The sequence below is a fragment of the Diadema antillarum genome, unplaced genomic scaffold, assembly GCF_040938485.1.
Source record: "Diadema antillarum isolate AM-2024a unplaced genomic scaffold, OU_Dant_1.0 seq00000035_RagTag, whole genome shotgun sequence".
Lineage (NCBI taxonomy): Eukaryota > Metazoa > Echinodermata > Echinoidea > Diadematoida > Diadematidae > Diadema > Diadema antillarum.
The window spans coordinates 67,573-82,500 of NW_027271149.1; the positions used below are offsets into that span (position 1 = coordinate 67,573).

Genomic DNA, 14,928 nt, shown 5'->3' on the forward strand with positions numbered 1-14,928 from the left:
GAGAATAAAGGTTCTGTATCGCCGTTTCTGAGGTAAACCTATTTTCACTGACCCACTGTAAACGTCGTTATTATACATACAAGGGCCTTAATGGTCAGTATTTTGAGTTTGAAGGGAATTCAGTTGACAAGTGTAGGGCAACAACGTTCTGGAGGAAAACGCCGCTCGTCAACAGCACAACCGTGCAGTTTAGCAGTCGATTTTAATTGGATTTTAAAGTGACTTCTTTCACATGATTGCTGGCTTGACAGGACTCAAATCAATTTAGTTTGATCATCAAGCTAATTAAGATACCACGGGTGTGTGATTAGTGTAATCTTTGCTGTCTTAATTGCGTTGACTTCATTTACGGTATCATCACATCCTTTAATATTCGACCCCCGGGATTCGACCACGGCAAACGACACGAATATGCGAGCAACAGCTACTGTAGCTACTGATCCGATTTGCGTAATCGATCGCTGCTTCAAGAATTAAGACTAAACAAAATAGTAACGAGAACAATCACATCACGTTCAGGCCATTGTGAGTAGATATCGATCGTATCAGGCTTCATGGATTGTCTGCTTAAAGCTTATAATATAGGCTGCATACATCATTACCTGTATTACACACGAGACATTATTAGCGTACGATATGTCACCATTGTACATATTGGGGAGTGCCATTATTTTTTACATTGATATTGACATCAAAATGTCTTATTACAGAAAATGATGTAAATCTTTCTTATGTTGAACACAAGTTTACTTCATTGTAGCAATATCGCTATCTGTCACCAGATGTACCATATAGGCCTATACTGTATACTATACTATACTATTTACTGCTATAGTACTGGATACTACACTATATAGATCTTTTACTCTGACAAGAATGGAAATCAATCATGTTAATTTTGTGTCTGCAAACACGGATGTGTCAAGTGCGCATTATATATATATATATATATATATATATATATATATATATATATGTCACCAGCTCGATGATTTGTTTATTTTACGAAGACGCAAAACAAACAATATAAAAGACGGTTCACACTCCAAAATCAGCATGAATAATTATGAAAATGTTTGTCTTTGTAGTGAAAGAGAGTATGTCACACCTGTTTCCTGTTAATGATACCGCGCATTCAAACTAGCAATTTATGCGAACCTGACTTTGTTGGTGCGTTACAATGTGTTCATAGCCAAGCCAGAGTTCGTCACTCATTAAATGAGTCCACAGTTGGATATACATACGTACGTATGGGGCCTACAGAATGCATTGAATGAGGCAACCATTACGGGTCTCGAAATAAGAGACTAGGCATTGTTTATCTCTCTTTGTTGAATGGAGTTGGCTCACTGAGAGGATTCTATTATGAAAATTGTTGGGCTGGCCTCACAACTTACATCTGACACTTTTTTCAGCTCCCGCTTCACTTGTGCTCTCGGCTAACCCATTTGTGGAGGAGGAGGCCACAGCACACAGCGTGTTTTCCCGTAATAGATGGAAAATTCGTTTCTAACGATGCCTCCTGCGAGCTCTTGTGAAGAGAGTGTGATCATATTCAGCATTTACGGAGCGGGTAATCATGAAAATGGGTAAGTTTTAATGTGTTAAACGCATGGTATTCATCTATTATCAAGTTGGATTCTTCTGTCATAGGCCATTGACTTGAGAATGGATTGGGCACATATCAGCGCCGGTTTTTTCGATACATAAGTGAGTGATGTGCACAGAAAGTCGTCGTTTGGCGAATTACGCCCGCGTTTCACATCCATTCCGCGGGATTTTAATGAGTGAAGCGGGCTCCGAAAATTTTCGGCTTCAGTAGCAATGAATGTTTTCCTTTTCAATCAGTCAAGTTTAAGAGCTACAGTGTAAAACCGCTTCTAGCATTCGATTTATTTGAAGTGCCAAGAATGACTGATGTTTTCATATTCGTAAGCGGTTTACGCAACGTGTGTGTGTGCATGCGTGACTGGTGTGTACGTGTTTGAGTGTCTGCAATATGGAAGATGTTTTGACATCTAATCAGTATAAAGCCAAGTGATAGACTAGTTGGGTTGTGATAACAAAGGGATATGCGGTATCGCTGACTTCTACCGTAACTCTCAAAACTTTATGCCGTATATAAGCGCTTTTTAAAATTAATTTAATATGCCCGTACTTTCGAACTTACGAACAGCTTATCTACTTTTTCTCGATGAAAAGAGGAATCCGTTCTAGCCACGAAACAAGATTGCGACAACTTGTGGCTGTTTACAGTCTACAAGACGTACTATTTCATACTGCATTGTGTACCCCATAAACCTATAGAAAATACATAATTTTTTGTATGCTCGTTGGATTATGAACATATTTGAACGTTACTGTGGGAAATTTCCACGCAGACACTGCGGTAATAGTATTTGGTGTTCACAAATAGCGAAGGTATCTATGGTTCTTGCCTACTCAAGGGAATACAGGTGTGCATAACATCCAATCATACCTTCCACTCCACATCTAACAGGTGATTTTATGTAGCTTAGAAAGAGAACAATAAACGACCTTCAGCTTTTTCCGTGGTCCACTGCACGCAAGCTGAAATTCCTCTACAGGGCGTATTTCCTAACTCTATACAATTGGAACTATTATTTGCCATATTTGGCATAATTGTCATTACAAACTGCTTCTGCAAAGTTTCCATATTAATCCATATTGTTTCTGTAATGTATTAAGATTCATGGTATTTCTTTTCGTACAGCCGAGCAACGACTTTTTTTTTTATCTGCTCCCTCAAACTTTAAGCGCTACACGTAAAAAAAAAATATGCTTAAACTGCATCAGATGTTGCTAGATAGGGCAAGCCCATTTAATGGCAAGCTATCATGAACAAATCGTGCGTATAGAATTTAATTCATTACAGGAACATTTTATGAATATGCTCTCCGCTAGGTTGGATGCAAAAGTGAGCACATGACTTAAGCAGGCCCTGTAAGTCAGTACTGAATTATTCTGGTTAATTCAATAAGCACACGCTTCACACACGACCACTATTGAATCCTAAATATTCATTATAGAGCGACTTAACACTCGAAAATTTAATCACTACTTATTCAAATATTCTGTTGCTGCTTATAGACCTGCTCTGTTTTGAGTGCTGCATTTTTTGTTAATGTAAATTTCAGCCCTAACTGAGAGCTTCAATATGCCAATAGTTTATGCACAGACATAGCGATGCACCTGACTCAATTGTATAACCCACTGAATCATCTTTTCTTCTTATCCCCCCCCCCCCCATCTTGCCTACTGAAAAATCAAAGCATAATTTCCATCAAGTAATCTTGCAAACTTGGAATTGGACGTTTTTAACACGTTTAATAAACCTTCAGCAGAAAATAGGTCCGGGAAAAACGTTCAGTACACGTTAAGTACCGGACGTTTAATAATTTTGTGAATTCCGATAACGTTTACAAACGTTTTTTAAAGAACGTTTCATTTTGTAACGCCCATTCTGATCTTTGAAAACGTTTTTCAAAAAACCTGTGCTTTGCTGTAAGTGCTAAGTCCAAACTTTGGCTTGATGATACGTCCGTTTTGATTGACGAAGATGTACGGAATCTCGTAAAAACGTTGACGAAACGTTCTGCAAACGTTATGTGTTTGTTGGGAGCAATAAGAGACAGGATTTCAAGTCTTTAATTCATTCTTATTTGCGAAAAAAAAAGTAGAGTAAATCCTTCCTCTCCTTCCGCTGATTCCTTCGTCCCGGGCCTCTCTCCGTCTTACACACACTCTCTCTCTCTCCTGTCCCTCCATCTCTCTCCCCATTTCCTTATCCCGCCCCTATCTTATATGTTTCTTATCAGTTTCTCCCTCTTCATATTCGTCTCTTACTTAATTGCTTTCTATCCCATTTTGGGAAGTTCTTGATGTCTTGGATATTCACATCAAGCGCAGACAGTTCAACAAAATGAAAATGCATAAAATATCTCGATAGAAAGACTCAAATATGATATTATCATAATATGCATATTTCCGACCTTTTTCTCAACTGATTTGACTGGGGAGTTGTAGACATATGCTCGTCAACTGATAAAATATTTGAGTAACTCAAGACTCCCCTTTACTTGATAGCCATGGATAGCGTTTGCGTAACCATATGCCACTTGATAGAAATACCGGGCAAAACTCCGCCCGAAATATTTGTAAAATGCCTTGCTCTCTACCTTCCGGACTTCCATTTGGTTTTCAATACGAAATATGACACCACTACTTCAAATTAGGTAAAGAAGGGAAAGTCGTGACGCTGGAGAATTACGTTCGATGCATGCTGCACGCCATAGTATCCGTTTGATAATTGTACTCAGTAATCAAATCGACCCTCATTAATCATAGAAATTTCACAGTTGTGTAAACTCGGTATCGTAGTCGCCACTTCAAATGTTTGGTCACACAGGCCGTAATGTTTACCATTACTAATATGCTACTTGCAATGATGTCTTTGTTGGCCGTTGGTGCGTTTGTTGTACCCTGCGTGCGTAGATTCAGGATCATCCCAGTAATGCCCACGCGGTAAAACGTAAATGTCGTTGTGGTGGAATTACCATCATTACGAAGCACATTGAAACGAAGATTATAACTCGTGATTAATTGCTTCTGCGGAACAAACCTTCAATTATGTTAATTGATACAATGTTTATCATTCATCCTTACACATTCATATAGGGAACCTAGGAATAAGGTTCATGTCCTAATGAAAATTAGTTCCACCTCGGTATCGCTGTCCCCCTTCTCAATCTGTTAAGTGATTACCTGAATATTTCATATTCATAGTTTTTATTCCCTTGTCACTACGTTGTCATCAACAAATAAAAACATGTCAAGTTTTAGACAAGTGCAATATGCCATTTTACTTGATATCCTACTCTTTTAACTGATGAAATGAAAACAAAAATGATATGGAATAATAGATTTCTTTTCACAAAAGATCTCAAGTTCCCAAACCGTATCCTCCCTAAAATTATAGAGGAAACCAAAGACGTTGCAAAGCTGATCAAAGAGGGCATCGCTCTCATCATGTAACTATACTCAGTGCCATCTTATGGCACAGTGAGTAATTTCTGTGAATGTAATATTCAGATCTTCCGCAGCTCGGCCTCTTTTACGAGGCCTGTTTGTCACAAGAAGGTATACTGAATAAGGACACCAAGCAATGCTTGCTGCCCTAGCACCTCTGCAGTTATCCCATGAGGCCGACACCCGTCACGAGTCATATAATAGCCCCCGAGTTTGACACGAAAAAAAAAACACTAGATAAAAACGGATCACGAGTTCGACATTACATTACTGGGCTTAAAATGTTCGGGCTCGTGGTCCTTGTTTTCGTAATGTCGGACTTATGGGCCTTATATTTGCTTAGTGTCGAACTCATGGACTGTATGGCTTGTTTGCTGTATGACTCTTAGTCTGTATGACTCGTGGGCTATATGATTCGTGGATGTCGAACTCGTGACGTGCATCCGTACCTCCATGATGAAAGCAGGTGGTGTATACCGGTATAGTTTCTCTTTGCGGTTGTACGGCTGGCAATTGAAGTTGTTATATTGTGTTATATATATATATATATATTTTTTTTTGCGAGGTTAGTGTGTGCTGCTCGCATAAAAAATACCGAAATAAACAAACGATATATATATATATATATATATATATATATATATATATAAAGCAATTTCTATTGCCAGCGGATATAACCACAAAGAGACTGCATACTTTGCATGCTTTAATACACATGTATATAGACTTTGCCATGCATCCTCATTCAGCGTGCGGTATGATGTGACTATACCCGCATAATGGCGTCTTGAAATCTCAGGGCGTTTACAGCGAAACCCGGATGCCTACCTCGTGACCACTCATTGCTTGTCACATACAATCTTGTGACCTTCCGGGTGTGTACTTTACAGGGGGTCATGGTTAAACTGTCTATCGCTTACTTCGCTACAAAGATCCCATGACCATTTCCCGTGCCCCAATATTGCATGTGACTTAAAGCTTGGAAGAAAGATCATTATATTCAAAGAAGGTGTATTTCTCTGCTACCCAATTGATTTTACCTTTGCCAATTTTTGGCATGGGTCTATATGAATATTATTCCGGTTGTAAAATATGATATTTATCATGATAGCAATTGTATTTGTTGTTACAGAGTAAATCATACCCATCCTATTCATAACAATTACCATCATTACTGTCGCAATCAATATCATCACCATTTCATCAATTTTCGTCATTTCAGTCCTAATTTCATTTAATTTGATTTCGGCATTTCGTTTCGAACAAACACACACACACACACAAAAAAAAAAAACATTACACATTATGGAATAGGAATGATGTGTACAATGATACTATATTGTAAGATCAATAAATTGGTAAAACATATTATTTCAAGATTTTGCAATCAGTGATGGCTTGATAAATGTTGATCTTCCAAATCTCAGTGATTGTTACTGTCGCTTTGCGGTCGTCAGTCTGTTCATCTAGATTAAGTACTCTGGGATTGAATCCCTCTTCTACTGCTGCTTTATAATAAGCTCAGTCGGAGTGAGCAAATCGCCAAAAGATTCATTTAATCAAAGCTCAAGAAAAACATAACTGCGACTACGTGTGTGTCCGCTAATTTTCATGTCAAACAGGCACCAGTCATTTACATGCCTTTGAAAACACGGCGCTTTCAAAGCTTAAATCACATTTTCTTCTCCCTTGCAGGTTTAAATCATCGGAAAAGGGAAAGCTCGTTTCCTGAGTGCCAATATTGAGGCCCTAGTCATCTCATGGCGTACTAATGTGCACCATCTTTACGTCACGGAACTAAACAGGACCGGAATGTTTCCGGCAAATTTAGAAGTACGTAACCCGGAACAGGATTATTGATATGGAAGGAAAAGGACTGACGAAGTTAGTGCTGTCGTCCTCCCTATATCACCGCGACAGTGCTGCAGACATACCGTAAGCACTGGAAAGAGACAGATACTGGCATTGTCGATGCTCCAAGAGAAAGTAGTGACTGTTGCTGCCTCAGGACCCAAAACCTGTCATGCCAGTGAACGGAATCGTCGCCTCCTTCCAAGAGGGGCTACGGTGATTTGGGAAGATCCATTCTCGTTGGCGATTCTTCATTCGTTGTTGATACTCGATCTGAATACTGAAATAAATATTTATTCACACTCTTGGAAGAAAACAAAATATTCAATCATGGGAGCGTCACCCACGCCGATATCGTTTACAGAGTCGTACACGATGTTCATCTCGAACGCAACTGAGACAAATGAAGAGCAAATGGACTCACGGTCGCTAGCGTGGTTGATTGTCGTCGGGTCGATATACTGCTTGATCATCCTGGTAACGTTAGTTGGCAATGCATTCATCATGACAGCTTACAAGGTCGATGAGAAGATTCGAGCTCGCCCGGGCAATCTTCTCATCCTCAACCTATCTATTTCAGACTTTGGTATCGGAATCACGCTCATCTTCAACTTCGTATTTCTCGCCGGCGATAGGTGGCCCCTGGGAGAAATACCGTGCAAATTGTGGATTGTGCTGGACTATACGTGCTCCTACATGTCGGTGTTATCAATAACTCTGATCAGTTTGGATCGATACTGGATGGTGAAGAAGAAACTCGCCTATCGCACATACCAAACCAAAAAGCGCATTCTCGTGACCGTGGCGATTTGTTGGAGTATCGTAATTTCCTTTTACACCATTACGGCATTCGGTTATGGTGCTTTTACGAAATCAACACATGTGGATTTCTCCAATGACTGTGAAATGGAGTACCTATACGATGTCCCTTTTTCAGCTGTCATGATTTTTGTAGAGTTTGTGATTCCATTCATTATGATAATCTACCTGAACGTTATCGTTTATATCAACATTCGAATGCGTTCCGGAAGCTTGGTCCAGACGGGTGACCAGCACAAGTCGAACAAATCCCTAGGAACGGACACCGCCAATGGCTTAGCTCTTGCGTCTACCAATTCTACTCCAGCACCTACTCTCTGGACAGTCTCACGCTTTTCAGCTGATACACAGACACATGTGGAAGAAAACAATGGTGTCGCTGAGATGGAAAGCTCAGTCGCGATTGATGTTCGAATTTCTCATCCACCAGAGGAAGAGGAAGCTCACGATAACCCGTCAAATTCAGTGAATATGAATGTGGAGCAACATGTTTGCCAGAACGAAATGAATGATGAGAAACGACACGAAGTGTTACCTGATGCTGTCCCTACAGACGATGGAAATGTTTCTTGTGGAAATAATGATGATAACGAAAACGCTGTAGAACAGAAAGTGGAACAAAATGGGAAGGACCTGCAGGCTAGTGGCGGACCAGGAAAAAATGGCTCCGACGTTGAAGGCGAAATGCCGAGAAAAGCTGGATTCGAGGGAGCCATTGGCTCCCTGTCCATTAGTACGCTAACAGTCAACTCCGTGGCCGTCAGCGTTGGCAGCAACTCAGCTCGATTACCCTTCGTCAGCCGAGACAAGGAGCGCAAGAAATTGCGCGAGTTTCGCCGCCACCACAAGGCGGCAACCCTTCTGTTCGTGCTCGTTACAGCTTTCTGTCTCTGTTGGCTTCCCTACCAGATAACGACCATCATTATGACAACAATGGGCGATGAGTCCGTGCCCGAGGTCGTGTCTGAAATCATGACTAACCTCCTGTGGTGCAACTCCACCATCAACCCGTTCCTGTACGCCGTTGTGACGGCGCATTTTCGGCGGAACTTCCTCCGCTTCCTTGGACTGCAAGATGTCACCTGCTGCTACAAGCATAATCAGACCAAGAGTTCTTCCTCAGATGACCACGAAAAAGTCAGCTCCAGTGACCCATACACAGTGGATAACTGATCGACTGCAGAACCTCCTGTGTGATACGGGTCCAGCATAGAGGCGCTCATAATGGCGAATGGCATGCAACCCTTGTAACATGATATCAGCGGATCAGACATTCAGTGCTATACAGACTGAAACAAAGCTGATGTTCAAGAGTGTCTTTATTTTCCTATGGACTATAATTGTTGCAATTATCTCTCACTTTTAATTTTGTACAAATTGACTTGTTTTCGCTTCCATATTGCCATAATTCATTGGAGTTCAGACAGTACTGACTCTCCCGACGTCTGAATCAGGTGATGATATTTACAGTATGTCAATATACTTCATTACGTATGGCCGATGAGAATTTTATTTCAACCACCATCATTTAAGGCAAGTCGATGGTGTTTTGAATATACACGCTCCTTCCATCTTTACTGACTCTCACCGTAGCACATCTTTGTAAATCCACACCTGTTGGGCCTATCTCTGCTGGGAGAACATTTTTGGGATTTCCTCTTCTCCCGATTCACGTAGTTATTGTACACGAATCCATACATAATGCGCAAATGCAACAAGAATGGTTGCCACCATCGTATCTTAGCGCTGGTAAATTGCTTATCGTAATTTTATTCCATTTGAACATTTTTGTCAGAACCATCTTCCTTTGTTTCCGCATTGATATACGAGTATACAGTTACAATACTTGTAGTCCATGGGCCAGGCCAGATATTGGTACCATCTGAGGTGGCAAAACCTTTTTGGTGTCATTTCGTTTGTCGGGCATAGATATGCTTACCAAGCTATGATAGCATTTCCAAATGAGTAGCTTAGTCATAGTAAATGAATTTTTAACCAATTTGGTCTCGTTGTTATATCCCTATACTTCTGAATCGAAACTAACCGCTACACAAAGAAGAGCACTGTCTTCTGTATGTTCCATAGAGCTGTAAAATACAGCTCTATGGTATGTTCACAGGTGTTCTATTGTAAACGCGGTGCGCTTAGTCTTTATTCAAGGCAGCGAAGGGAATATCCAAAGGTTATGATGTCCACAGCGCTTAGTCTTTATTCTAGACAGCGAAGGGAATATCCAAAGTGAATGATACAGTGTATATCCTTTTATCTAAAAACAACAACAACAACAAAAGCAATTCTTCGTGAATTTTACCGTATCTTTCAATTATTTATCTTTTTATGGCGAAAACGCTACGGTGAAAACGCTGATACCACGCCAATATCGCTTTATTTCCCTCCAACAATATAAGATAATGCAAAAACAATGTACCGGTACACTACGATACATTATAATGAATGATATTGTAAATGTACAAAGTGATTTTTGTTTGAAACTGATGTATTTGTTGATAGGGTAGTATAAAAACAGTATAGATTATCCCTTTTATGAGGAACTTTAGATATGATAACAGCACATTGGTCTAGATAAAGACTAAGCGCACCGCGTGACAGCTGTGGACATCATAACCCTTTGGATATTCCCTTCGCTGCCTTGAATAAAGACTAAGCGCACCGCGTTTACAACAGAACACCTGTGGACATACAGAAGGCAGTGCTCTTCTTTATATAGCGGTTTAGTTTCGATTCAGAAGTATAGAGATATAAAAACGAGACCAAATTGGTTAAAAATTCATTTATTATGACTAAGCTACTCATTTGGAAATGCTATCATAGCTTGATAAGCATATCTATGTCCGACAAACAAACTGACACCAAAAAGGTTGTGCCACCTCAGATGGTACCAACAACCCATTTTTCGGGTCTTGGCCCATGGACTATTGCCAGACAGCAAGAACCATGTGCCAGTACAAATCACATGCATGATTAAATGTCGATAGTTATAGCGGAAGAGTACAAGTCTATAATTTCATTACCATCATAGTCATGTAATGTATACTGTACTCGCATCATCATTAATTAATCACATTTCACACGTGACTGCGCAGTAAATCATTAAATTTAAGACTGCCTGTGGTGATAAATGATTGTGCTTCACAGATTGAGATAGAATGCACTCAGCATGTGCATTCATAGGTGGTAGAAGGCTTCACGGTGCACCACGTATTCTTTCTGGAGTAAGTGAGTGGCCCTGAAAAGGGCCTACCCAATCCTACCCAGTGGGATTGGGTAGGCCCTTTTCAGGGCCACTCACTTACTCCAGAAAGAATACGTGGTGCACCGTGAAGCCTTCTACCACCCAACGTTCTACCACCACGGAAGCCTTCAAAGATTTCATGTGCATTCATAGCCGCGGTCACACTGGCAAAAGATCGAGAAGTGCGTAAGGTGGCAATCTTTAATATCTCGAAGTTTTTCCAGTGTGACTATTACGGCTATTGAAGGATTCATGTTATTTCTAACAAGCTCGAAACCGCAATGAAAATAAGTAGGGCCTACACACACATACATATTATGCGTGTGTAGGCCTATATAATATATATATTATATATATACGAAAGTTTGATCGCAAAATCGGTTAAGCGCCATCTTTAAACATTTAAACAATGAGTCCATCATAAGGTAGTGCCAAGTCTTTTTAGTGATGCGTCACTTATAGCATAACAGGGAATATTCTTGAAGATATGATTAAAGATGTTAATGATGATAGCTTCTGTTTATATACCGCATTTCAGACTTGGTGCTAATTTCAATGCGCTTTACAGACTAAAGATATCCCATATTGTCTTATGTTTTTGCTCTGTCTTTTTAACCAGCATGAGTTGCAAACATCTCAAATTAACAGGAAATCGTTTTGCGATCATACTCTTCATGACGTATTTTTCCTCTTCGCAGTAGTTTAGGGTAGAAATGTCTGTAGATGCGAAGCGTGATCCTCGATAATATTTTGTGCGTGTCACTTCATAAACATTCATGCTTTCATTGGTTATTTGCTGGGAAGCCTTGACGAAGTAAATAAACTAGTACATTTTCAGTGTCATTTCAAAACGAAAATAAAAACAGGGTACACCGTGTAATCAAGAGTCAGCCTGAACGAGACATTCTCAAATTTATTGCGTTGATTGAGCAAAGACCCATTAGCTGGGATTGAACAAACATTCGACTGGGTTTCAATTTGCCATCTGTACATTATCTGGTCCATTCTAAACTACACAGACGTCATGTATGTAGAGTCATGAATTAATTTTGTGGCCTTGCAATTCTAACTGAAAAGCATGATGTCCCTCTTGTTCAATTATTGACCATGTAAACTGGTGCCACCAGATAACTCTCATTAAACAGTTTGTATTTATATGTGTTAAGTTTTCATTTTCTCAGTCTGAATCCATACAAAATATATATGTGTATACTATGAATTTCGCACACTATGAACCCATACACAGATTATAACTCCCTCTCTTTCTCTCTCTCTCTCTCTCTCTCTCTCTCTCTCTCTCTATATATATATATATATATATATATATATATATATATATATATATATATATATATTACATCATATCATATGTTATGCATATACTTGTCAGGGGTCGACACTAAATTCTTCTTTTGGTAACCGGATAATGAACTTTGGTGGCACCAAAAAGAATAAAGAAAACCCCCCAGAAAGAATTAGATGATATGGCAAAACATTAACACAGTACAATGAACCATGATAGTTCTGTAGATATCGAGAGCTAACTGTCAAATGAAATATTTGAATAATCATAAACCTTGATGTAAACCTCTTACAACTATGTAAAATTTTCAAGAATGATAAAGTCAAATGCAACTTACAATAACTGAGTTCGCTACATACCATCTAGTATTGAATTAAACCAGCCATAAACAGGAAATTATTACATCTAACATTTAGGGATGCATTTTTACTGTATCTGCTAAAAGAAATAAAATGGGGAAAAGGTATAGATGAAAGAAAAGAAGTGTCTGGTCGGATCTGTCCCAACAAATAGCCGAGTTCGCAGTAAAGACTATCTTGGAACCCTTGTCGCGATATCAAAACATATATATATATATATAAATTTATATATATATATATATATATATATATATATATATATACAGGCAGAATTAATATGCATATTTATATATATATATATACATAATATATACATTCAAATCTCCCCCAAAAATGGGGCGGGGGGTAATAAGCAATTTATTCATCAATCTAGCGATTATTCACATTCACCTATTCACATTATCATTCATTTTAATGTGATGGCCAAAAATAAAGTCAATCATTATAGGGGACACATTACAATTACGTACACTCCATCTCAGATAGAGATAATACACTCTTTTTAGATTGTTTGAGTTAATGATAGCACAGTCCTTTTTATCCAGGGTAGCTCCATTAGTTACAACTGTTAATGCCAGAAGGCCCTACCATTAATCCTACTTCAGCATTGCCAGGGACTCGATTACACGTCTTCGTGGAGATGTACATGGTGGATAAAAGCATCTCGTCCAAAGACGTAGCCTATAGGCACTTGACGAGACCCAAATTCGGGTCCTCCGATTGAAAGTTATAATCTCATCGACTATGCCATAGTGTCTCCCAGTTCAAGAATTGAACCCGATCTTTTCACTTCTTCCAATTATGTACATTTAAACTCCTGAACTGCAGCTGGTAACCGTTGTTTTTGGTTCGTAAAAAAAAGAAAAGAAAAAACTTAAATTTCAATTTTACTTTTTTCCCCCAAACACAGTTATGCCCCAATCTCAAATCCTAACATATCCGAATGGTTATTATTTTGACGTTTTCAGCACGGAAAAGCATTTTATTTTCATAAACTTTTACTGCACACGAATTGAATTTTTGTCTTTTTAGTTTCTTTGTACATTATCGATGGAAAATTGTTAGTTGATTAAATCATCAGTTAACATCAACTGTTAGGCAATAAATAACTAATCTTTAAAAATGCAGATTTTGTTAAAATTTTCACTGTCACGCTTGTAGAAATTGTACTCTTTTTTTTTTTCAGACCGACGATCATCAATGTCGAGTCTGGTATTTCCTGTATACTTTTTGTTTGATTTTGAATAAACACTTGTGTCTATTGAGAGTGATCACAATCTCTAGGCAAGCTTCAAACGGTATAGCGCCACCTGCATTTGAGTGACTGTCAGTCTCACTCTAGCTCTCAATAAGCCTCAGATTATTTTGTAAAAGGCCTCCGAGACTCTACATTATGATCTTCCATCTAAATGAATGGAACGAAGCAAGCGAGCTTTTAAAATAGTTAAGAGCTACTTACAAAACAGACATTAGCGTCAGCTCAGCGCATCGCTGTCAGTGATGGTGCTATTCATCGTGAATGCAGAAGGTAGATTGTGGTATCACACAAGAAGTAATCCTAGGAACGTGTACGTGATATCTCACAGTAATATTAGGACCGTTGTTGTTCCTACCGTACACCAATGACCGAACAAAAGTGATGAAGTCTTACTGTATTCCCCAGACAAATAAATTTCCACTACAGTACAAATGTATAAAAGAATGATCTAAAATCAGAAAGTCAATGGTCTCAGACTTGCCTTGAAAGCTAAGTAACGCAACTTTGTTTGTTGTGTCTGTTTGTTTATGTTTGTTTGTTTGTTTGCTTGTTTGTTTGTTTGTTTGTTTGTTTTTGCTGATAGGCTCTAAAAGAAGAATCAAGGATGCTGTGATCCCAGGTGTCAATACGAGAGAAAACACAACAAAACGGGTTAGGAATCTAAAATTCTTAAGAAGATATATAGGAATCATAATTGATGAAAACCTCGACTGGTCTATACCCATGTGGAATTTATAATGGATATGACACTATACTTACAGGGGAACAGATTAGGAAAGATATACATTAAAGCGACAAGCGACACGAATTTCTGTGTTCTAAAATTCATGATATTTATCTCAATATCAATAATTAGAATTATTGATATTGAGTTAAAATGAAGAAGCATTTATAACAGCGGAAAATACTTGTAGAATAACTTGAAAAATGGGGTAGAAACAACGAGTTGGGGTATGATCAAAATACGAAGGATAGCAACAATGGCATTAAATCAGCGGAAAGAAAGTCTTTTTCTGAATCTTGTCCATGACCGAAA

The 14,928-nt window shown here is 38.8% G+C and overlaps 1 protein-coding gene across 1 annotated transcript; it reads left to right on the forward strand.

Moving 5' to 3' along the window:
- The first annotated feature begins 7,230 nt into the window (after positions 1 to 7,230).
- Positions 7,231 to 8,892, forward strand: LOC139725354 (muscarinic acetylcholine receptor M4-like). Its single transcript, XM_071636441.1, has one exon. It carries the CDS (start codon positions 7,231 to 7,233, stop codon positions 8,890 to 8,892), a length of 1,662 nt encoding a protein of 553 aa, XP_071492542.1.
- Positions 8,893 to 14,928: the final 6,036 nt, after the last annotated feature.